Here is a 23,259-nt window from a genome sequence, read left to right on the forward strand (position 1 = left end):
AACGGACAAAGAGCCGGCGTCAAAAAAAGAGCGGTTGGGTAGGAACAATCTCGAGAGAGTGTGGGGTATGACACCTCAACATACGAGGCGGGAACAAACGCATCACTGAAAGTAATCTGCACTTTACCAGGCAAGTGTGCATCTCAACATGTCAGTATAGGGGTAGGCGTGGAATGATTCACACTGCCAGCGATTGGATGGATTGAAATGTAATTCAGGGTCGCGTGTGTTTTGCCACGTGTTTACCATCTCACTCGTATCGTTTGTTGGGGCTCTTGTTCCGTCTCGTTTGAACAGTTTTTATTCCGCACTACGATGTTAGCCGTGGCCAGGAATCAAATTCAGGTCATCAGATTCAAAGTGCAATGTGCGAACCACTGAACCAATGCTCCACCCCTATAGGAATGGAATAGAGTAGAGGCTGGATATAAGCACACCTCTCATATAAGCAACACATTTTTATATTACACTAGTAGGGGGGGGGGGAGAAGGCAAAAGGCAACTTCGGATATAATCACACATGGACTTGGCTTCCAGACGGTTTGATTATATGCAGATTTGACTGTCGTTGAATATAATTTGCATACGATTTGCACACATCGCAAAATAATCAATTCTCACACACACAGACGACTCAACGCTTGTATCACGAAAAGCAAATCAATTCTAATCGAGGAATCGATGCAACATGCTTTAATTTTTTTTTATTTTAGCAAGTAAGGCCCACTGAGCTATATAGCTCTTTTTCAGAAGCGACCTGGCCACAAATTATATCACGTGGAAATTTATAGCAGCCGAATACTCTAAACGCATGTTTCGAAAGTTGGAGGGAAAAACAGGAAGACCCAGAGAAAAATCCACGTGACCACGGGGAGATCATGCAAACTCCAAATATACAGGCATCATCAGGGCCGGGATCGAACCCAGGAACTCCTTTATACCACGCTAGCCAGTTTGCAACTCGCCACCGCGATGCCCGCTAGGCACCATCGCAGGCCTGATGATCGAAGAATAGATGCATTGCCATGTGTGCATGCCTCACAAGAAGAAGAAGTCTTACTCGAGGACGTCCCGGTTAAACTGCTTCTGGCGGTTGCCGAGAAAGTCTCCGATCATCTGCCGACTGAGGCCCTTCCTCTGCAGCAGGAACTGGGCGACTCCGTACGGCGTGTCGGGGATAAACCCACGCTCCATCAGGAACTGGAGGCCCTTCTCCGCCTTTCTGCAGAGAGAGAGAGACACGCACGCATGCGCGCGTGGAGACAGAATGTAAAGCTTCGGAAACAAGCGGAGGGAAAATATGAGCGCGCCTCTCAATGCAATCGTACGCTGCAATTCGGATTTATTCAGCGCGCGTTGCAGCCGCGACTCGAGGCGCCGTGCCGTCGCAGCCGCAGAAAATTGGGAGGCATGAATAACGGACAGATTGTTTTTGCAGCCTCGCATGGGAAAACGTGATTGCAATTGCTTGCGACAAAAATATGTCCGGGTACGTGCTGAAAAAAAAACCCCGAAAACTAACCAAAACCCATTTGACAAGGATGAAGGCCTCCCCATCCCATGTTGTTTATGGGGATTGTTTGACCATATTTTATAAAAACGGTCAGTGCGGGAGGGATGTTAGCTGTGTAGCCGTGGCCGGGAATCGAACTCAGCTCGCCGAGTTCATAGCACAGCGCACAAACATCTGCGCCACCACTCCGTCCCTCTCCCAGCATAAAAAAAGCTTTAATAAAGACTAAATCGATAAAAAAAAAGCCACGATTCTTTCACAAGCTCGGAAGAGGGGCCGCACGCGGGGGACGATGGACCACGCACTTGTTGAAAAGGTTGAGCCCGATGCGGTAGAGGCGCTTGCGGATGACGTCGTTGGTGAAGGCGGGCGAGTCCCAGCTGTTGCACGTCTCCTTGTGGTAGCTCGGCTTGCTGTGCACCGTGTCGCGCAGGCTGTCCCGCGACGACTCCGAGCTGCAGTTCACCGTGTCGTTCGAGTTGGACGTACTATTCACGCTGTCGTTGTCTCCGTCCGAGGCGTCCGACTCCGACTTCGGGGGCCGGCCTGCGCCGCTCCCTCCCGCTCCCACCCCGCCCCCTCCGCCTCCGTTGATGCCCAGGTGCCCGTCCAGCCTCCCCCCACCGGCCCTGCCCAGCAGCGCGGGATGCCCACGGCCCGAGACCGCCCGCTTGGCCACCCTGTGGCCCACCGAGGGGTCCGCCGCCACCTCCGCGGCTTGCTCGACCGTCAGGAGCGGCGGCTGTCCGCACGGCTTGGTCGGGTCGCGGCAATCCGGACAGGACACGCGCCGCTGGTTGTCCGTCGGGACAAAGAGCCTCCCGCCGCCGCCGCCTCCGCCGTTGCCGCCTTCGCCGCCGCCGTCGTCGCGCTCCGAGGTGCAGCGGACGAGGTCGCAGTAGGCCCTCGTTTCCTGGCCGCCCGGCGGCTGGAGGAGCCCGGCGGCCTCCCCGCCGACGCCCGACTCGTCGTCGATGTACAGCGTCACGGCGTCGTAGGGCGACGGCGGCGGGTAGACGATGGTGCCCAGCTCGTCGCCGCTCAGCATCCGTCCGCCGCCGCCGCCGCCGGCCACCCTCTGCGTCGCGGGATCGAGGACCCCGCCGTACTCGCCCCGGGCCGCGCCGTCCGCCTCCGATCCCCGGCCGCCGAGCAGCGCGTCGTCGATGGTCTCGGCCAGGGAGCGCACCTGCTTGGAGAAGGCGCTCTCCAGGTCCGTGATGCCTTCCGCAAAGTCGCCGGCAGCGCCCGGGGGCATGGTGTGCGCCAAGCCGGGATCCATCATGCCCTTGCTGCCGTAGAGGGGCGGGCGCATGCGGTCGTGGTGGCACGGCGGCGGCAGGGAGCGGTCGGAAACCTCGTAGGGGATCTGCGAGTGCACTCCGCCCAGCGCGATGCGTCGCGGGAGGCGGCTCTCCGAGATGGAGCTGCGCAGACGCTCAAAGTTCCGGTTCATCTGGTACTGCCGGTACGCGGCCTGGATGGTGCAGGCAGCGCGGTGGGTTGCGAACCGCCCGCCGTATTTTCGCTCCAGCATTTCCACCTGCCGGAAGCGGAGACGGACGATCGGTCGCCGTGGAGTTACGACGCGCGGCACCGTTAATGAAGCGTTTGTTTTGACGTCTTACTTAAAAAACAAAACGGAAGCGGTCAGCTGGGTTTGACAAACGCTGTAGTTTGCACAAACACAAACGCATGAAAGCAATTTTCAAGTTCAGTTTCAGCATCTAATTCGGAGTGCAATGTGCAATGCTGCAGCAATATCACTCTGCTGCTGTTAGCTGCGAGCAGGAATCGAACTCATGTGGCTGGGTTCATTGAGCAGTGCGGTGACCACTGCACAATCAATTCGCCACTTCTTAACAATATTTACTCACATTTTTGCACTTTTTTATGTAATTAATCAGTGTACGTTATTTTGCAAGTAGTGTGAATGTTAACACAGTCCATTAATTTAGTTGACTGCCATATTATTTATTTTCAAACAATATCTGATTTACAGCGTACGGTTATAATCCGTAGGGGTATCGATAATTGCGGGGGTCGGGCAAAGTATTTTTTTCATACAATTCTTTTTATCAATTTAATTGGCAGGCCAGGTTCATTTGATGTCACTGAAATAAAATACCAATGCAACGGATGTGGCTTCGTTGAGCAAAAAAAAAAGGCGCACGTTAATGGCAGAGGAGAACCGAAAGGGTAAAGTGACATCTGAAAAGGCCACAGTGCTTCGGCGATGCAAACTCGTCACGGTCACAAATGAACAGTGCTACAACGTCTTCCCCTTCGAGAGGACTCAAATGTACAAAAGAAATGTATCTTCTTGGTTCTTTCGGTAAAGTCACGTAGAAGGGAAATTATAAAATAATAAAAATAAAACATAATAAAATAATTCTCACGACGTTTTGGCCACAACGCAAGCAGCCGTCCTCAGGTGAAGACCAGGTGAAGACCAGGTCTGTCGGAGAGACAGCGTCTCCCCGACAGACCTGGTCCTCAGGTGAAGACCAGGTCTGTCGGGGCCGAAACGTCGTGAGAATTATTTTATTATGTTTTATTTTTATTATTTTATAATTACCCTTCTACGTGACTTTACCGAAAGAACCAAGAAGATGAATCCCTGCAGTCACGAAAGCTTTAAATCGAAAAAAGAAATGTAAGCAAAGGCTGGCAACTGTTGTTATATAAATTTTAAAAAATTACCGGTTCAAGAGGGTTTGTACAAATTTACTTAAATCCACCATATGTTGCCCTCACTCGGTCCATACCCATAGCTAAAAACAAAATCCAATTTCCACTTTTTAACGTTTTTGTGTCACCCAACAAATCTGGCCACCGTTTAACCGATTTGGCTTCGTAATCCCCGCATCCGATGAGCGGTTCGCTCGGAATTCATTCATCGCTCTCCCGCGGGACGTTTTCAGCGCACTCGGCCAGTGGTGCGGCATTGCCATCATCCCGAGGGTTTGACCTTTGCCCTGCTAGCACAGGACTTGGCCGAGGCGTATTCTCCCCAGCTGATCGCCAGGCTGGCAGAGCATGAAAGCCACGGCCTCTCAGGAACCGCGCGACCGCCAGCTTACACATACGCGTAGACGCACAGCCCGATTGTCAATCAACTGCTGCCCGTAACCACTACAACCCATGCACGTACTATCCATGCATGTCCCTGCTTAGCTTCCAAGGTCTGATGGGATCAGGTGCATTCTGGGTGATTTGGTCATAGGCGTGGCTGCCAAAACATGAATACATGCAAGCTACTGTCATTGATTGATTTGGTCAGACACAATGAGAAATTCCTAAATCACCAATCCTTTGGCATTACTGGTGTGACTAGCCTTAAACCGTGGATCCCACCAGATCTACAATGTAACCGGTGTAAAGTAAAATGAACAAAACTATCACAATGCTACAGCATTGCGCCTTTACCATTGTCAAGCACCAGAGATATCATATCCCATGAGTGAAAAAATATTTGATTTAGCAGGTAAAGCCTATTGAGCTTTAAGCTCTTTTTTCAGACGCAACCTGGCTACAAATGATAGCTCAACGAATTGGCTTATAATATGGAAAGTTATCGCAGTCAAATGATCTAAACACATGTTTCTAAATGTGGAGGGATAAACCGGAGGACCCGGAGAAAAATCCACGTGACCACGGCGAGAGAGACACACAAACTCCAAATATACACAGCAAGTGTCAGGGTCTGGATCGAACCCACGACCTTCCGTATACCAGGCGAGAGAGATAACTCTAGATTTGAAGCTTTCGTGACTGCAAGGATTCATACTCTTAGTTTTTTCGGTAAAGTCACGTAGGTAAAAAATGAAATTAAAATTAATAAAAAGAGGCAACACAAGCTTCCGTCTTCAGGTGAAACCGTCACAGCAAAATATCTGTACCTTATATCTGTACCTTATATAGTGGTTAAGAACTAAGAGTATGAGAGAGATAACATCTCGTCACCATGGGCCGCGGGCCCCTCAAGCCCCCCGCGACAACCTGGCCCTGGCGACCGCGTGTCTCTGCGCAGACGCGGTCATCGCAGGAGTGGCCGCCGCAGACGCGGCCATCGCGCCGCCGCTCGTCACCTGCTTGTCCTGCAGGTCCGCCGACAGCTCGTAGGCCCCGGCGTGGTTGCGCGACCTCTTCACCGTCTCCTCGTCCGCCTGCGTCCGCAGCAGGGAGCTTCCGCGCTGCAGCTTCAGCTTCTGCGACTTGGCCGGAGCCAGCGAGGACGAGGCGCTGGACCCGGCCACCGCCGCCACCGCTACGCCGCTCCAGAAGCCGCGGGGGCAGCGGCTGCCCCTCTGCTGCGGGCCCGTGGGGTCCTGCAGGAAGGCTTGGCGGGCGCCCTCTGCGGAGGTCCGCACATCCGCCTCGCTCTCCACACTGTGGGGGTTGGGGGGGGAAGCGTCAATTTGTAAAAGTTCCACAGGCTGAGTGTCATTTCTATTCCATGTCAACAAACCCGCTTAGAATGCTGATGTTGTTGGTGGTGCTGATGATGACGGTTCTTCATGCGGTGGCGGTCAGCGATGTCTCTGTCTAGACACAAGCTATGTTGAGAGCGAGACTGGAGGTGGTATGCCGGCGGTGGTAACAGCCGAATGAAACAAATGAAAGAGAACAGGGCAACATATACGAGACAGACAATACCAATGTTATCATACAAAGACATTCAAACATTATAAAAACAAATTATTGAGTCAAATTCGCCACAATTCTTCAAATCACCAAAGGAGGGTTGAGTTGAATTACTATAAGCGTAAAAATGAAGAAAATGTTGCCGTGTATTTACCCAATAACAAGCATAGTTTCAATGACATTTTCAACCACTACTCGAGGAGTCTCTGATGGCTTTGGATGTAACACTCAGGCCGATGCGTACAATGGGGATAACAAAGGCCCTTTATAAACACACTGGCTGTTGAAAATTTATCTCCCGATTTGATTGCACATCCGCTCTCAAAACCCACCACAGCAGGAGCCCGAGCCCAGCCACCGTGGCTCTCCTGCAGTACAGCAAATCGCTCGAGGTCTCGTCGTCAACTTTATGGAGCCGTTCCCCAACGGCTTCCTTCCGTTGCGCCATCGCCGATTCGTCGCGGAGAGTTTGTCACGGAGCGCGACAGGGCGCGAGAGCCCCTTCCCGGCGCTCGCCGCATGCGGGAACACACCGGTCAGTGTCTCAGCTGATTGTGAACTCACGACACGTAGCGCGGTCGCATAGCAGGCGCAGGAGCAGTCGGCCCCAGCACCGCCCCGGCGATTCGACAGAATGTCAAAGATACGGGGCTCGCCATTCGATCCGAGAACGTTTTTTTATCGACTTGACTTGCACCACCTTGTTTGTGTCGTCTGTCTGCATTGTGCTGATTGTCGTGTTCGGATTATTTTGATTGATTCGTGTGTTCCACGTCATCGAATTGTCTCATCGCCTATCGTCCCATTAGTTTCTGCTCTTTGGCTCCTTTGCGTTGTGTGCCGCAATAGTATTGGCGGTCTCCCATATTCCATCTAATGTGTTTCGTCTAATCTGTGGTCTATGTGTCACATTTATACCTTGCTGCTTGTCCATCGATCTCATTTGCTTAGTGTTTCATTAGCATTGCCTGTTGGGTTCGCACTGTCAGTCTCGTCTGTCGTCTTTCTTTAACCATATCTACTGGACACGTGTGAAAAAAAGAGCTTCATAGCTCATCGGATTCCTCCACTATAAATATTCTGATGTCATTCTTGCGTGTGTTCCGTCTCCTTTGCAGTTTGTCTCCTTCCCATCGCCCATCTCATTTCCTCCTGCCATTGTCTATTTTGTCTAGTTTCTTTCCTTAGCCCCCAAACACAATGGCACATATTTCGCACGAATCATAAACGATCGATCCTTGCACGCAACGATTCCATACACGCATCGCGAGCGTTAAGAATCAATATTAATTGATGATCGAACGCATCATTACATGCCTGGTCACGTACAACTACACACAACACCGCACATGCTCAAAGCGTGCATCACGCGGCAGATGCGGCGATGCGCTGTGAATTGCTTTATTTAATTCTTGCGCTCGAGTAGACATACTCGTACGGCCCTATGTCAAGCTACCGCTGGACAAAGGCATCCCCAGCTGTGGGGGTTATTTGACTATACTTCACCACGCTGGTCAGTGGGGGGGTTGATGCAAAGGGGAAGGGAGGGAAAGGTGAGGTTCCCAGGATCGGTTCAGATTTCACTCGCCGCTGATGTTTGCCGTGGCCTGGAATGAGAGTCACGTCAGGCTGACAGCACAATAGCGTGGCTAACCGCTCTCAAATATTTAATGTTAAATATAATTAAATGAACAAGCTGTTGTAAACGAGACGAAACCACCCCAACGACAAATACGAGGACACTGAAAGGTCGACATTGATGGGACATTTTTTTTTTTGGAATGGCATTTTTCAATATTTACTCTGGTTTCTCAAAAAGCAATGGCAATAGCATCCCAAGCAGCGTTCCTTACCCTCTAACCTTCCTGTTTATAAAATAATCGCTCGCCAAACGGTGAACGAGTCACCGTTTCTTGCCCATTTGCCCCCGAACTCACGGTTCACATATTTTTTGCACCACCAAAAAAAAGTGGCAAAGGAGCTATTTGCATGTCAAAGAAAAAATAAATAAGCCAAACATTGAGAGAAAAAAAAACACACACAGACGGGCGCGCGGTTTTCATGTAATTCTTTCATCGAGCGTTCATCTTGAGAGTAAATGTCATCGTCGCACAGCGGTGGCAGCCGCCGCGTAAGGAAAGTGGAAGGAGCCGTCACAAATTTGATGGAGAGCCACAAGTTCCCTGACATTCTCAAACAACTTCGTCACCTCTCGTGGCCTCTGTCTCTTGCTGCGTTGAGTCACGTGCTTATAGGTCGGGAATGAGGGCCTCCCCACTCCATGCGGGCCATGGGAGTTTATTTAACCATACTTTAACCACGCTGGTGAGTGCCGGTTGGTGAAGGCGTAGAACATAGCCTTGGCAGCATAGAAGCAGAGTAATAACACCGCATGAGTATTTGGGGTTGTGCTGTACAACTTTTCCCATCTTTGTGGGAGCATCTTCAGAAACTGGCCGTTCAGTTCCTGAAGAATCTCCCAGCGCGTAAAACGAAAACGTCGGACATCATACCGAACGACACGCGGTGCAACCCAAACATCAAAGCGGAGAGAGTATGATGCTTAACACGTAGGCAATCGCGACCAATATCATCCATAATACAGGTTTTTTGGGGTTAGATCGTGTAAATATATAAATGTGTTGTTAAACCCGCCACCACCCGTCACAGCCAATTAGTGTTCTGTTTACGTGACAAACCTTACTAATTGGCTGTGTCGGGTGGTGGCGGGTTTAACAACACATTTATATATTTACGCGATCTAACCCAAAAAAAAACCTGTATTATAGTATGTGTTACCCTGAACTTCTCACGCACCGTACGTAGCCAACCATGCTAATCGGAGGAAGAACAACAAACGAAACGCTAAATAAGTAAATATACGGTACAACAATGGATGTTTCTGCACAGCCCTCTGCTGCAGTTGGGGGAGTGGGGGAGTGGTGAAATCGCTATTCTGGCTCCAGAATAGCGATTTGTCGGGTGTGTTCCGGGTGATTTGGACAACAGGCAGAGTTGTTGGGGGCAACACCTCTTATAATGCTGCAGCAGCAGTAGCAGCATTTGAAGATGTGAGGTTTGTCGATCACGCTGAGATCATAATTTGCGGTAAGATTCCCTCTTGCGGGCGAAAGTTTTTTTTTGGCTGTTGTTAAAGTGACCAAATGGGAGTAATTGAAAATGAACGAAAAATAAGCAACGATGAAAACAGAGAGAGGTCGTGTGCTGCTCTCACGATGCGGCAGATGAAGAGACGATGGACGGAGGAGCATTTGTCTTGTTATCCTTTCAATTACAGTCGCTGCGCGGCATGACACTGTGTGATGCGAAACGCCACAATACACATTGTGTTTTTTTTATCGATGGCGAACAACTAAAGCAAACCTAGGCTAAAAATACACACCCGACTATGCACACATTTCAGATGTCGCTGTTTTTTAAAATATTTATTTCAGCATTTCTTTGCGCTAATTCTGCCAGTGCAGCAGCCAGCCAGCCAGACAGCTTGATGAACATTTTAAATGTGGTCGTTGCCCGGCTTGCAATTGCAACGGGGGCCCATCAAAAGCAGAGCAATAACAAACAGTGTTACCTAATAGTTTCTGCACGAGGGCGTACGAGATGAACCGACATAAATCCTGAGTTTACGTAAGATGCCTCCCAGCATCATGGACAAAAAATAAAACCCCAATCACTTTGGATTCCTATCCGAGCTGATGCTCATGCAACGCTCATGTGCAGGCAGGCCAGGCAGGGAGATGAAAAAAAAAGGAAATTGATGCAGTGCAACACGTGGCACGCGTGTGATTAGCATTGGGTGCGTGTCGATTTCAGTGCAGCACAGAAAGGGGGTTTTTGTGAGCGTCTACGCGTCGCGAACCCGGCGGATCCAAATTCGATTCTCGCTAGACGGCCAACACCGGTGACGATTATCTGAACCGGTCCTGGGCCTCCCATAGGTCGACTCTTCCTCTAGTGCAGGGGTCGGCAACCTACGGCTCCGGAGCCGCATGCGGCTCTTTACGGGCTGCTTCTTGACGATATGTACGTATACATAGATGCATTGCGGCTCTTGAAATACTGAATTTTGTACCGAATTGGAAAGAAATGGCTCTTCTTGTTATTTTGGTTGCCGACCCCTGCTCTAGTCAGTACCTGATGCGGCGTGTAAACATCGCCACTGGGGGAGACAAAGGTGGCCGGGCGTGGTCTTGGCCACCCACCCCCTCGTGTGCCGCGTCGGCCTTCATAGGTGCTCGCGAACAGCACTTGCCCCCCAAAAGTCTGTCAAAGGCTATATACACGGGGGCATCTTTGTCTTTTGAGTGTATGTGTGTGTGAGCATTGAGTGGAATGCGTCGAAACCCGAGCTGCGTGTGCCCCCCCCCCCCCGTAAAACGAGCAGCGGGTAATTATTATTATTAGAGCCACTGCGCGAGGGTCAAATGAACGAGGAGGGCCGAAGCCGCATCTTGCGCCGCAACGAGGGCGCAATCGGTGCTGATTGCCATGGTCGCCATGGAGACCACGCCATTGCTAGAGGTGGCGGAGGCGGTGGAGGTGTGCGCATCGCGGGATCCATTCATCGTGCGAACGCCGCTTGCGATCCCCTGCTTGCACATCTCCTCTCTGCATCCCTGTATCTCTGTATCTCTGCATCCCGCGAACCCTATAAAAAAAAAAAAATTCTCACAATTTTTTTTATAGAAAAAATTCTCAATTTTTTTTATTTTTATTCTACATTTGTTTTTACCAGGTCAGGTCCACTGAGCTGCATAGATCTTTTTCGGAAGCGACCTGGCCACTAATGATAGCTCAACGTGGACATTTACAGCAGCCGAATTCTCGAAACGCACGTTGATTCGAAATGCGGAGGTGAAAAACCCGGAGGACCCGCAGGCAAACCCGCGTGGGCACGGGGAGAGATACACGCACACTCAGAATATACAGCGCGCGTGATGTCACGGGCGGGAGCAAACCCACGGCCTCCTGTACACCAGGCGAGGGAGTTAACATCTCGGCACAGCGACGGCCACCCCTCCCTCCCTCCCCAACCAAAATCCTGCCGCTGAGCTCTGTGCAAGCTACGCACAGAAATCGCACAAATTCCCCAGAAATTGCATTGGCAGAGGAGCCAAAGCGCAGGCTAAGCTCGCCCGACATCGCCCGCTAATAACAAAAGGGCGCCATATAAATAGAAAACAATTTCACGAACGCAACCTCCGCGTGCAACAAAACGTCTCGCCGATCCACCGCTGCATCCGAGCCGTGTGCCGAGCACAAACCGGCAGCTGGTTGGTTATAGAGATGAGGCCGTGTCTCTTGCCCATCCCTATCAGCGTTACTTTTGTCTCTCCGCGTGCTCAAGTGCAGTCGAGCAACGGTCGTTTCATTGCTTCGCACCGAGAAAAAATAAAAAAGAAGGGGCCTTCCGTCTCGCATTGCAATCTCTTTCAGCTCCATCTCACTGCGCGCCACCAACCCCCGCGCTCAAGCTGCTGAATTGCGATGAAAAACGATCGCGTCAGCGATCCGAAACGCTGCGTTATAACGTAAAAAATACGGAGTGCATCGATGTCTGCTCGCCCTGCACGCCAGTGATTTATTTACAGGTGTAGGCCACCACCAGATCCGTTAAGACTCCAATCACCAGCCGTTCTCAATCCACTGCTGAATTAAAGTCTATTGTAGTGACTCCGCATCACTCCCAATGTAGCTCTGAGCTTCCATCAGCTGTGCATCCTTCCCAATGTAATCATAACACCATCTCGATGGCTTTGTCTTGACTCTTGTTCCACCACCATGCCCCAATCACCCCTAGAATACATCGAATCAAGTCAGGTTTCAAAAGCTAAGCAAGCTTGGGCATGGCTGTACGTATGCTGAACTTATTTCGCACCGTAAGTAGCCAACCGTGCTAATCGGAGGTGCGGGCGAAGGACAACAAACTAAACACGAAAGCATTTCTCATGAAATTAGTTTTCATTCTAGATTTCAAAGTGCATAGCTCCAGTTGCTTCCTAATATCGGAAGAGCATTCCAGACGGCCGCAGAAGTGCTTCTGAAAGCGTGCGATGCAGTGCTCGTCTTTGTTTGATGGTTAACCAAAAGCCACCGCTGCGAGGATAAACCGGAGTTTGCGTGATGATGGTTTATGCTCCTTGACAAGATCAGCAAGTTATTGTGGTTCAAATTTCGATTTAAAGCTTTCGTGACTGCAGGGATTCATCTTCTTGGTTCTTTCGGTAAAGTCACGTAGAATGGAAATAATAAAATAATGAAAATTAAACATAATAAAATAATTTTATATATATATATTTTTTTATGTTTTATTTTTCATTATTTTATTGTGGTTCATTTGTGGCAAGCGGTGCCTGCTGGTGAGACTGCCGTACATGACAGTGTCAAATGCTGTGGTGGTGGGGGAGCGGAACGCGTGACGAACTCCACTGTTGTATACTCCCTATGCTGCCTGCCTTCACTTTGGTGAAGCATGGTCAATCTAATCCCCCCCCACTCCCCACTGAGATTTGCTAGGTACGAGGGCCGGCCCTCTGAGCAGTAGACTGATAATCAAATGTATGTGTACGTGTCACGCCCATGCTGAATGCACGCATCATGCATATTGGGTCATGCTGCATATGGGCAGTTCCACGATTATGGACACATTTATCAGACACTTAAAAAATCTAGGCAATTAATAAAATCACGATTCCTTTTTTAAAAAAATGTTCCAGTTTACTTGATAAGGGAGGAATGCTCATAACATATCGCAGTGTTGGATTGACTCACACATCCGTGCTTGGAATGTCGATGGCGCATTCATTTTTAGTGCATTTATTCGATTAAAAATTAACCCGTAAAAACAAAGTTTTTCACTATAAATCCTTTATATGCGTGGCATCGGTTTTATTTTATTATTCATTTCAGTTTTTTTTGAGTAAGAGTTTCATTTTGATCACATTGGTATTTTTAATAAAATATGAAAAAATGTTTTTCCTAAAAAGTGAAAAATTTAGGAATTTTTTTTTCACGAAAATAAATTGTCACGCACAACGAGTCTGTGGGCAAAATGTCAGCTCGATTGGATCACGGGAAGTGGGTTAAAAAACGACCGAAAGATTTGCACGGTCGTAAGCGCGCAAGCAAGCAAGCAAGCGAACTTAATATAAAGGATTTTAAAAAGACGCGACATTTTCTAAAACTGTAGATAATAGCTGTCTTCAAAATGACTCCCGATACACATTATTTGGATGACTTCAGGACAAAATCGACCGCAAGGCTGCCTAAAGCGTGCAGATCTGTCCAGCGGCGTTTCTGTATTCCTTGGCGCGCACATTTGTTGCGCAACAAGCAAAGTTTCGCTCGGCCAATCCTCCGTCAGCCTTTGGGGCAACGCTGTCTTCGCTTCCCTTATCCCCGTCCTCATTTTCAATTGGGCTAGATCGCGATCTAACCCAAATAAAGCCTCTATTGTGGAGCTTTTCTCTTCCGCGCGCAAAAAAATCGCCGAAGTGAAAACGATTTTACGAATTCCCGCGTCGCCGACTTAAATGTCCGATATAAAAATTGGCCAAAGTGATCGCAAAAACAAACCACCAACCGCCAATGAGCGTCAACAATGCCCGTCGCCGTTGTGCTGCCCCACCATTGGTTTGGGCCACATTGGTGACCTTGGTTGAACGTCAACACTGCTAGTTAAGGGGGGAGGGAATGTAACGATGCATTAATTAATCAATTAATATCGATTCGTACGCTCAACATGCATGCATCACATTGCACGAGTAGGAATAGATTTGTTTTTCTTCCCCCAATACGTAGACGTTGTACGTAATGGGTTCGCGCGAACCCACAGTCCACGATAGGCCGCTACATTCACTTAAAATGTTACAAATAATAACCGATTTAAAGCTTTCGTGACTGCAGGGATTCATCTTCTTGGTCCTTTCGGTAAAGTCACGTAGAAGGGAAGTAATAAAATTAAAAAAAATAAAACATAATAAAATAATTCTCACGACGTTTCGGCCACAACGCAAGCAGCCGTCCTCAGGTGAAGACCAGGTCTGTCAGGGAGACAGCGTCGGGGAGACAGCGTCTGAAATCATTCAGACGCTGTCTCCCCGACAGACCTGGTCTTCACCTGAGGACGGCTGCTTGCGTTGTGGCCGAAACGTCGTGATAATTATTTTATTATGTTTTATTTTTATTATTTTATTACTTACCTTCTACGTGACTTTACCGAAAGAACCAAGAAGAAGTAATAACCGATTACTGAAATGAATCACGATAATTCCAGCGAGACAATCGCGTGACTCCCTGCTGCCGGCTTTGATTTTATTTTTTCTGCATTACCAATCTTGGCTCCGCCACTTTATCACGGTGATATACGGTGGCACTTCACGCATACAAACATATCGCGCCCGAGAGCCAAATACTGTAAACGTAATACAATTTACAAGCTACGTGAGCAAAATTGCGAGCGCAGAAAGACACAATTAATTCTGCCTCGATTATTTACCCGCAGCGGTAACAAAATCCAAGCCTTTGTCAATCCACTGCTGGACGAAGGCAATCCCCGTACTCTGTGGATCGCTGGGGTTATTTGACTGTACACTTCACCGTGGTGGTTAATGACTGGACATCTGTGAAGCTGCATAGTTAATCGGATTCTTCCAGTCTAAATACAGATTTTTTTTTTAATTCTGATTCTGGTTGGCGATGGGGTTGTCCAGGAATGGCTCTGACATCACCGTCCACTGATGCTAGCCATGGGAGAGACTCGAACTCTGGATCTACAGATGTATAGTTGCAGTGCACAAACATCCCCCATGATCAACACGGTATGAGGAGGGCTTCATCCAGCAGTGGATTGACAAAGGACTAGAAATGATTATAATAACCATAATGAATTCAATATTGTACTGTATTGTATTTTCCGTGTGTGGGCGTATTAATATACAAGCAGAGGGCAGCAGCGTTTTAAAATTCGGATCATTCACGAGAAAATAATAAATAACCAATTGGATTCTTCACAACAGATTTTCCGGCAATGGAATACGATTTCACGTTGTTTATTAGACCTAGGTGTGAGATCACTACGACGCGCATCTCTTATGCAATAGAGACGCGGTATTAAATAATTATCAGAGTATTATTACTATGAATAATAATAATAATAATAATGACTTTTTTAATGTAGAAGGATGCGTTTGCATGGCGGTTACGTAGCCAGTGTCATATAGCCCCAGCCCACGCTGACGAATGTGCACGTCTGCTGCACCGGGAGGAGGCAACCCGTCACGCAGAGGGCCTCATCTTCATTCTGCCGGCGCTCTCCATTCACAGCGAACAAACGAGGCGAGCGTCGATTCCCGTACGAGACGTCGAGCAACTAAAACACCGAGAAAGGCAGCCAGACGCACGCAGTGCCTGGCAAAACGAGAGCGCTGTGTGGAAACGCATGCCTCCGAATGAACTGGGACCAGGGTGCTTCTGCTGCTGCTGCTGTTTATTTTGAGCAAGCCGCACAGCGCTGTGCGAGCGCACTGTCATTTTTATTTTTCCATCTCTCGGTCTTCCCCCCCCCTTCCCTGCCTCCCATTGGACTGTGGTAGAAAAAAAAACGCAGGCCCAATGGCATTGCCATGAAAAAAACGTGTGCCATGTAAGGACGTTGCAGAGCGTTGCCTTGAAGATGCACCGATATCATTCCACATTCATTATAGATTCACAATTGCCTGCCCGGCCTAAATGAAAATTCATTACGCGTCATCGGCATACTCACTCTCCTCAGGCACGGCTCAGGCCCTTTTCATCAGGGAACCATTTCCAGCCTCGCACGGCAATTTCACAATGGAACGCTGCTCGATTCATGTTTTATTTTTTGAAGGGAAAAAAATGATAATTCGCTCGTCTCTGTACACAACACAGTGCCAAAGCGTTCGCTGGAAGGCGAAAACCACCGCATATTTTGACGTGGCAAAATGTGTAAGGAAGAGGCTCGCGGAAAGAAAGCGAATTACTCAATGCATGCATCGGGATGCGATAATCTCAAAATGCAAACACTGTGATTGTTAATTAATCAAGCAAGCTTAATTGCAGTTCTCAACCATAGCTGGCCAACAAAGCCCCACCTTCAGCAAAAAAACACACACGTCCGACGCAGACACGAATAACGAACAATCATTAGCAGCGTCACTTGCAATGCAACTTAACAAGGTGACCGTTTTTTTGGCGGTACTATAATTGGAAGACTGTGGCTACCAGATACGCTACAGCCCACTGGAAACAACACGGTCGACCTCGCCACAGAACGCCCTTCAAAAGTCACCCACAGTCTCCCGAATAAAACATCGCGGAGGGTTAAGATCCAACTGTCAGTCGGGCAATGAATGGCAAGTGTACGCGGATACCAGGTAGAGCATTGCGACACGGCCATGCGAAACAACACGGGACGACCTCGCCGCAACAAACAAACAAACAAAAACGCCCTTGCAAAAGTCTCCCCCACCGAATGCGTCCGGAATAAATCATCGCGTAGCGTAACTGCCATCTGTTTGTCGGCGGCAAAGGTGCTTTTAATCGCGCCGGTGGCGGAGGAACTCAACGTGCAGACAAATCCTGCCGAGCCCGGCCAAAAGGGATAATCAAATAAGCCTCCAGAGCAGCCCGAGCCACCATCGCGACGCGAGACAGCGCGTGAAAATATCGTACCTCATAGCGGAGTCTTTTGCGGAACGCGCGTCGGGGAAGAGAGAATGAACGTGTGTACTTCACACGCTATATTTGTGTCATCGCGCCTCGACGGCGTCTCCCGGCCACCCGATTGCCCTTGCGTCTTCCTCCTCCTCTCTCCGTCTGACAAGCTACGAGTGCGCGCGCGCGCGCGTGCGTGCGTCTCTCTCTGTGTCTCTCCTCGCTCGCTCGCTCGCACGCGCCTCCTCTCTCTCGATGCACGCAGCGGAGGTGGGAGCCGCACGCTTCTGCTGCTACTGCTGCTGCCGCTGCCGCTTCTGCCTCCCGTCCGTGCTGATTCGCAAGCGGACTCCGCGCGCCATGTACAGTGCACGGCAGAAGGGTCATCCGTGGCTCTTTATGAGGGTGTCACAGCTGACACGGCGCGCGATTAACCTCTGACCGCATCATCCCCACCCCCTCTCTCTCCATGCGCACGGCGTCGTCACCCCGTCAACAGCACCTTCGCTGCCCGCCTCTTACCCTTGCGCGCAAATTTAATAAATAAAATACGAACGCGCGTACGTCTGCTGAATCATCACATGGGTGGAAAAGAGCACACGCAGAATTTGGTATTAAATTATCTCAAACGGCGAATTGGATGAGCCTTAATAATAATGATTAATTGGTTTTCTCGATACCTGTGATTTTATTGTTCCTAATTTTAGCTTTGTTTTTCGCACAAAATCTAAATTCCCCATAGAGACTTAACAGGCTGCTGGGTAAAGTGCTGTTCGCGAGCACCCATGAAGGCCGGAACGGCACACGAGGGGGTGGGTAGCCAGCACCACGCTCGGCCGCCTTTGTCTCCCAACTGGCGTTTATTTACACATCGCACCAGGTACTCATTTGAGGCTGGGTCGACCCAGAGGAGGCCCAGGCCTGATTCAGATAATCGTCACTGGTGTTGGCCATGAGCGGGAATCGAACCCGCAAGCACACATACACACGCATTATTAACAGCTTAATGATGTGTAAACTATGAATGTATACAATTGGTAAATCTACGTCCATTGAAACACAACCTAAATATTATATTCTGCAAATTAACATAGTCTGCTATTATTTACATCTCAAATTCAATATTGTAATGATAATATTTGTTCTGATAATCCTACTGTATACGGTCATTCATTCCAGATTATGGCACAGCGGAGCGGGACACATTGCATACCAGTCAGCATGTCCGTATGTATTACTTTACAATGTGTAGTATATGTAATCGTCTCTGTATCTATGAATGTGTATATGCATAGTAAATACTCCCACCGATTTTATAAAGCATCATGAGATGCGGCCTCATGTAGACGCTACGCAAATCCAGTCCGGAGAGTTGTCAATTAGAACTGTGCGGACGTGTGCGTGATTAACAGAGGGCAATGCTCACCACAGAGGAATTAACGGAGGTGCCACGTCTCTCACAGAGGCTGCTGAACCACGCTTAGATGCATTTGACCAGCAACGCCTCTGCCAGATCACACGAATCAACTGGCGAATGAAAGTAGGCAGCACAGAAGCCAGAGAGAGGACGGAACAAGATGCTGTCGGTCTTATTAATTATCAACTGGAAGAGACTACAATGGCTCAACATCCACTAAGGACGGACACCGCAAAAAGGTTACCATGAAAATTGATGCAAGAGAAACACGACACGCGGAAGACGGAAAAGAGGAAGACCTAGGACCAGATGGGCAGACGTAGAAGACGTAGAAGACGATGTCTTCTTTGCACAATGGAATCTAACGATTACAAAAGCAGAGGGGGCGAAAGATCGTAAAATGCGGATGGAATTTGTGTTGATAGCCCGAGCGAAACCGGGTAATGCTTTCCCAATAACTTTTACGTCACCGATGCTAGAAGTTTAGTTTCCCAGTGAGAACGCATGAGACCACGAAAGTCTCCTTTGCAAGTGTGACCTGGGTCGCCGATCAATAAGGTGCCTGTGATCCTGGGCAGGTGGAGGATGTAACGAGAGGGAAGGAACACTGGGTGGCCACGCGCATCTCACGTGAGTAAGGTCACAGCGTCTCCATGGGGTCACGGAATCTCCATGGGGTCACGGTGTCTCCAACATTGACCCTTACCAGTTGATTAGCTCCAGCTCAAAGAGGGATGGAGCGCGCTCCGACGCACAGTGCAGGCACCACATCGCAACGAAGAGCAACCCCGGAAAAAAAAATGCAAACAAAAAACCTGAGATATATATTTAAAAAAAATCTATTACGAATAAAAAAATAATCAAATCAGATCCACTGTGGCCTGCACCAGTGCAGGATCTTGCAGAAGCATCCAGTGCACCCAGATGGCAGGACTCATTCGGAAAGATGAAGACAGAAAGGAGACGAAGAAGAAAGAGAACACGTAAATCCACAGCGGCTTGACCACGCGCGCCCGCACAGATTTCCCGGCTTCGGCGATAGAAGTCAGGGTTTCACGTAGACCACTGCACAGCGGAGGATACGAGGAAGATTCGTCTGGTAGCGGTGATCACATCAGCAGAAAAGTACGACCGGAATAAACGTCGGCAAAAAATTTAACATTTCACGGCTGCACTCGCTACTGCATGATTTGTTCGCGACGGTTGGAGGGGTTATATATATTTAAAACAAGAGGCTGAGCTGGTGACGAGAAAGAGCAAGCGATGCAGCAGCAGCAGCATCAGCAACAACAGCTGCCAAAGTTACACTGAAGCACAGATCTGGGTCGGAGGCTTTCGCTCTTAGAATTCCAGCGGTTGGGCTGCTGAGAGGAGAGGGCACAGCAGGCGTGGCGGGGACATCATCATTGGCCACGGTGTGGGCTGGTGGGAGGATGGGGAGGGTGTCAGTGGTGGTGGTTTGCACAGTGTGGGGAAGGGTGGGTTCCATACATGGGAAACGTGCAGAGTGGTTGGGGCCCCTGGCGGCTTGCGGTGGATGTAAAGTGGGGGGGGCAACACAGATGAAGATGATGCGATGATGGTTGACGTGTACGGGCATTGGTCTATTGGAGGACAGAAAGCATGGGAAACATTTGAACACAAATCTACCGGTCTGGCTTTGTCTGCTGGGCATTTGAATGTTTTTTTGTTGTTGCTATAATTAATCCGCTAAGAAAAATCGACGCATAGCAGGGTGGGACCGATGGGGAAACGCATAACCATACGAGTGCCGCTAAATTATGTACGCATCTCTAACCGAAATAGAGCCGTCGGGGCGATGTTAATGCCCACAGCGCGTGCACACTTGCCAAGACGAACTAAATATACACACGCTTACGTGTACCCGACATGCCGCTGCGGAAAGCCTAAGGGGGTGGCGGGGAGGGGAGGCAAATAAACAAAGCGTCTTTCGGAGATCCAACATGTATGATCCGTGCGTTGCCGAAGCAGCTTTTGGACTGTGACAGGTTGCTTGAGTGGTGGTGGGGGGGGATGAGTGGTGGTGGGGGGGTGAGTGGTGGGGGTCGACTCCACTCACCCCTCACAAATTGTGGCGGAATTATCCCGCCCTCCTCCGAGTTAAATGAAGCGTCCCGCGGCGCGAGAAGTTACAATCGCCCCATGAGTCATTACCGACCGCCTCTGTCTTTGCCTCCTGTGATCAACGGGGCCATCAACAGCAAAGGGGCATAAGTAGGAAAGACGTCCTCCTGCCCAGTGGCATGTGGATTTAGAATTGTTGCTGTTGCTGCTGCTGCGCAGGTCCCAAGCCCTTAGAACGTCACACGGCCAGCAACAAACAGCACGGTCATATTTTCTTGGTTCTTTCGGTAAAGTCACGTAGAAGGGAAATAATAAAATAAAATAAACTTTTTTTTTAAGTTATGTTTTATTTTAAAAAAAAATATTTGTATAATGTTTTATTTTAAAATTATGGTTTATTTGTATTATTTTATTATTTCCCTTCTACAAATAAAACATAATAAAAAATGTTTAATTTGTTTTATTTTATTATTTCCCTTCTACGTGACTTTACCGAAAGAACCAAGAAGATGAATCCCTGCAGTCACGAAAGCTTTACATCGAAAAGCACGGCCATAGTTCTAACAGGCAAGGGTTAAATCGTCGCCTCGAGTTGAGCACGATTATCGTGGCAGCTTTCAAAACGAGGCGATGGAAGGGAATTCCAAATGTGATGTGCTGTACTCTTTGTTTTTTTCGGTAAAGTCACGTGGGTAAAAAATCAAATAAATGAAAACAACTAAATCAAATCACGACGTTTCGGGCGCAACACAAGCGTCCTTCTTCAGGTGGGGACAACGTAGCGAAAGCACAACCGCTTAAGTGTGTCTAAGAGATGGCTGTGACGAGGAATTATATAGTCGCGGGGGATGGAGGGAGGGTAGGGGGGCCATGGTGAGTGTGTGGCAGAGGTCGCAAACGGGTTTTGATTCCTTACCCGTACCCGTACCCGGCCGCACCAGCGTCGCAAACTGCTACCCGTACCGTACCCGGCCGGGTACAGGTAGCCCGGCCGGGTACGGGTAGGCAATACCCGTACCCTACCTGAAATGAGTGACAAACGGCTACTCACCAGTGACTCACGGCCTACCCGTACCCGTACCCGGCCGCACCAGGGTCGCAAACGGCTACCCGTACCCGTACCCGGCCGCACCAGGGTCGCAAACGGCTACCCGTACCCGGGCTGTGGACCGTGTACAAGTCAGTGCGCTGCACGGGAGACCCGCTCCGATCCACGGGGATGTTTAAGAGAAGAATATCGCGATATTATTCGCAAGTTTACTCCACTTATCTGCGCGGGTGGGGGGTGCGGATAATATGAAGATATTCGGCAATGCAGGATGGGAATAATATGAAAAAATAACAGTTACCGAAAATTGAAGTTTTTCTTTGAGGGAACCAAATTTACATGAAAGATGCCGTATAAAAATAAAGCATTGTTACGATTACAAAACACTATACTTTTTAAACGCTTTCTAAGACATATACTTTTTAAAATATGTTATTCTTGCAGGTATCTAGACTGGCTCTTGCTTTACAGCCTCTGATTAAATCTATCGGGTGGAGCGGTGGTGCAGTGATTAACACCCTGCACTCGAAACTCATATCTTGGAATCGAACTCGAGTTAATGTGCACTCTGTTTACAAAGGAACCCGAGTTCAATTCCAAGGTATGCCCGACATAGTTGGAAAGTGGTGTCTGTGTTATTTACATTAATATTTTTTTTCCAGTGACAGCAGTGAAACACAGCCTTCCAATTAAATTGAGAAACAATTGTACGAAACACGGACCTCTCCCATCACAAACTATTGACAGTGGCTTATAACACCCGCTGTGAAATCAAATTTTATCTGAAAAACGACAACCTTGGATTGTCATATAAAGGTATAGGTTGAGTTAACGTGCACTCGATTAACAAAATAACACCGATTCGTGACATATTGGTCACCTGGTATACCTTACCCAACATGTTTGATTGGTCAATAAAAAAAACGGTAAAAGATGCAAAAACAAAATTCTCAATTGTATTCTAAAAGAGGGGATGTGAGTGGTGGCAGAGCGGTCAGTGCACTGCATGATGAAATCAGCACGTGGGTTTCTAACGTTTAGCTGTAGTCACGGCTAACATCAATTACGAGTAATATCTGAACCGGTTATTATCGGTAACCGACCCCCAATTCCGGCCCGACATCAACACTCACCGACCACAACGGTGAAGTATGGTCAAACAACTCCCACAAAATGCATTATTATTCAGAGATGGTTATGATCTGGAGCGGTCTTCATCCAGCAGCGGACTGAACATGACTGATCATTTTATATACATATATAGCCATACGACACAGCGGTTCACGTATGGCCAAACTGGTCAGTTTTGAAACGCAAATAACGAATACATCCAATGTAATGGCACGCTATATAACGCACGTTGACAGGCAGCGGCTGCCCGACTTGTCAGATGCTTGCATCTCTGTACGTTTCCTCCAAGACCAATTACAGCGCACCTCGTCCAAGTAGCAGACGCACTGAGAAGAGCTGAAGGGGGACGAGGGGGGCGACGCGTGAGAACGACCATACACACTCTTAGTTATAATAAAATAATTCTCCCCGACAGACCTGGTCTTCACCTGAGGACGGCTGCTTGCGTTGTGGCCGAAACGTCGTGAGAATTATTTTATTATGTTTTATTTTTATTATTTTATTAGTTCCCTTCTACGTGACTTTACCGAAAGAACCAAGCAGATGAACCCCTGCAGTCACGAAAGCTTTACATCGAAATTTACCCTCTTAGTTTTTTCGGTAAAGTCACGTAGGTAAAACAATTAAATACAAATTATAATTTAATTTGTTATTAATTTTAATTTCATTTTTTTACCTACGTGACTTTACCGAAAAAACTACGAGTATGAATCATTGCAGTCA

The 23,259-nt window shown here is 48.6% G+C and overlaps 1 protein-coding gene across 4 annotated transcripts in view; it reads right to left on the reverse strand.

Moving 5' to 3' along the window:
• LOC144943723 (IQ motif and SEC7 domain-containing protein 1-like) overlaps positions 1–23,259 on the reverse strand; it is a 215,460-nt gene that overhangs the window by 26,624 nt on the left and 165,577 nt on the right. The window contains exons 2-5 of one of the 4 annotated variants that reach the window (XM_078871502.1): positions 6,493–6,593; positions 5,605–5,905; positions 1,819–3,056; positions 1,061–1,222 (exon numbers count right to left, since the gene is read on the reverse strand). In XM_078871502.1, the coding sequence (XP_078727628.1) occupies positions 1,061–1,222; positions 1,819–3,050 (1,394 nt within the window). In that variant the 5' untranslated portion in view covers positions 3,051–3,056; positions 5,605–5,905; positions 6,493–6,593. Of the gene's footprint in view, positions 1–1,060; positions 1,223–1,818; positions 3,057–5,604; positions 5,906–6,492; positions 7,466–16,873; positions 17,355–23,259 lie in introns of those variants that run through there. The other 3 variants (XM_078871499.1, XM_078871498.1, XM_078871500.1) reach the window with 3 other exon arrangements.

The sequence above is a fragment of the Lampetra fluviatilis genome, chromosome 32, assembly GCF_964198595.1.
Source record: "Lampetra fluviatilis chromosome 32, kcLamFluv1.1, whole genome shotgun sequence".
NCBI classification, from domain to species: Eukaryota; Metazoa; Chordata; class Hyperoartia; order Petromyzontiformes; family Petromyzontidae; genus Lampetra; species Lampetra fluviatilis.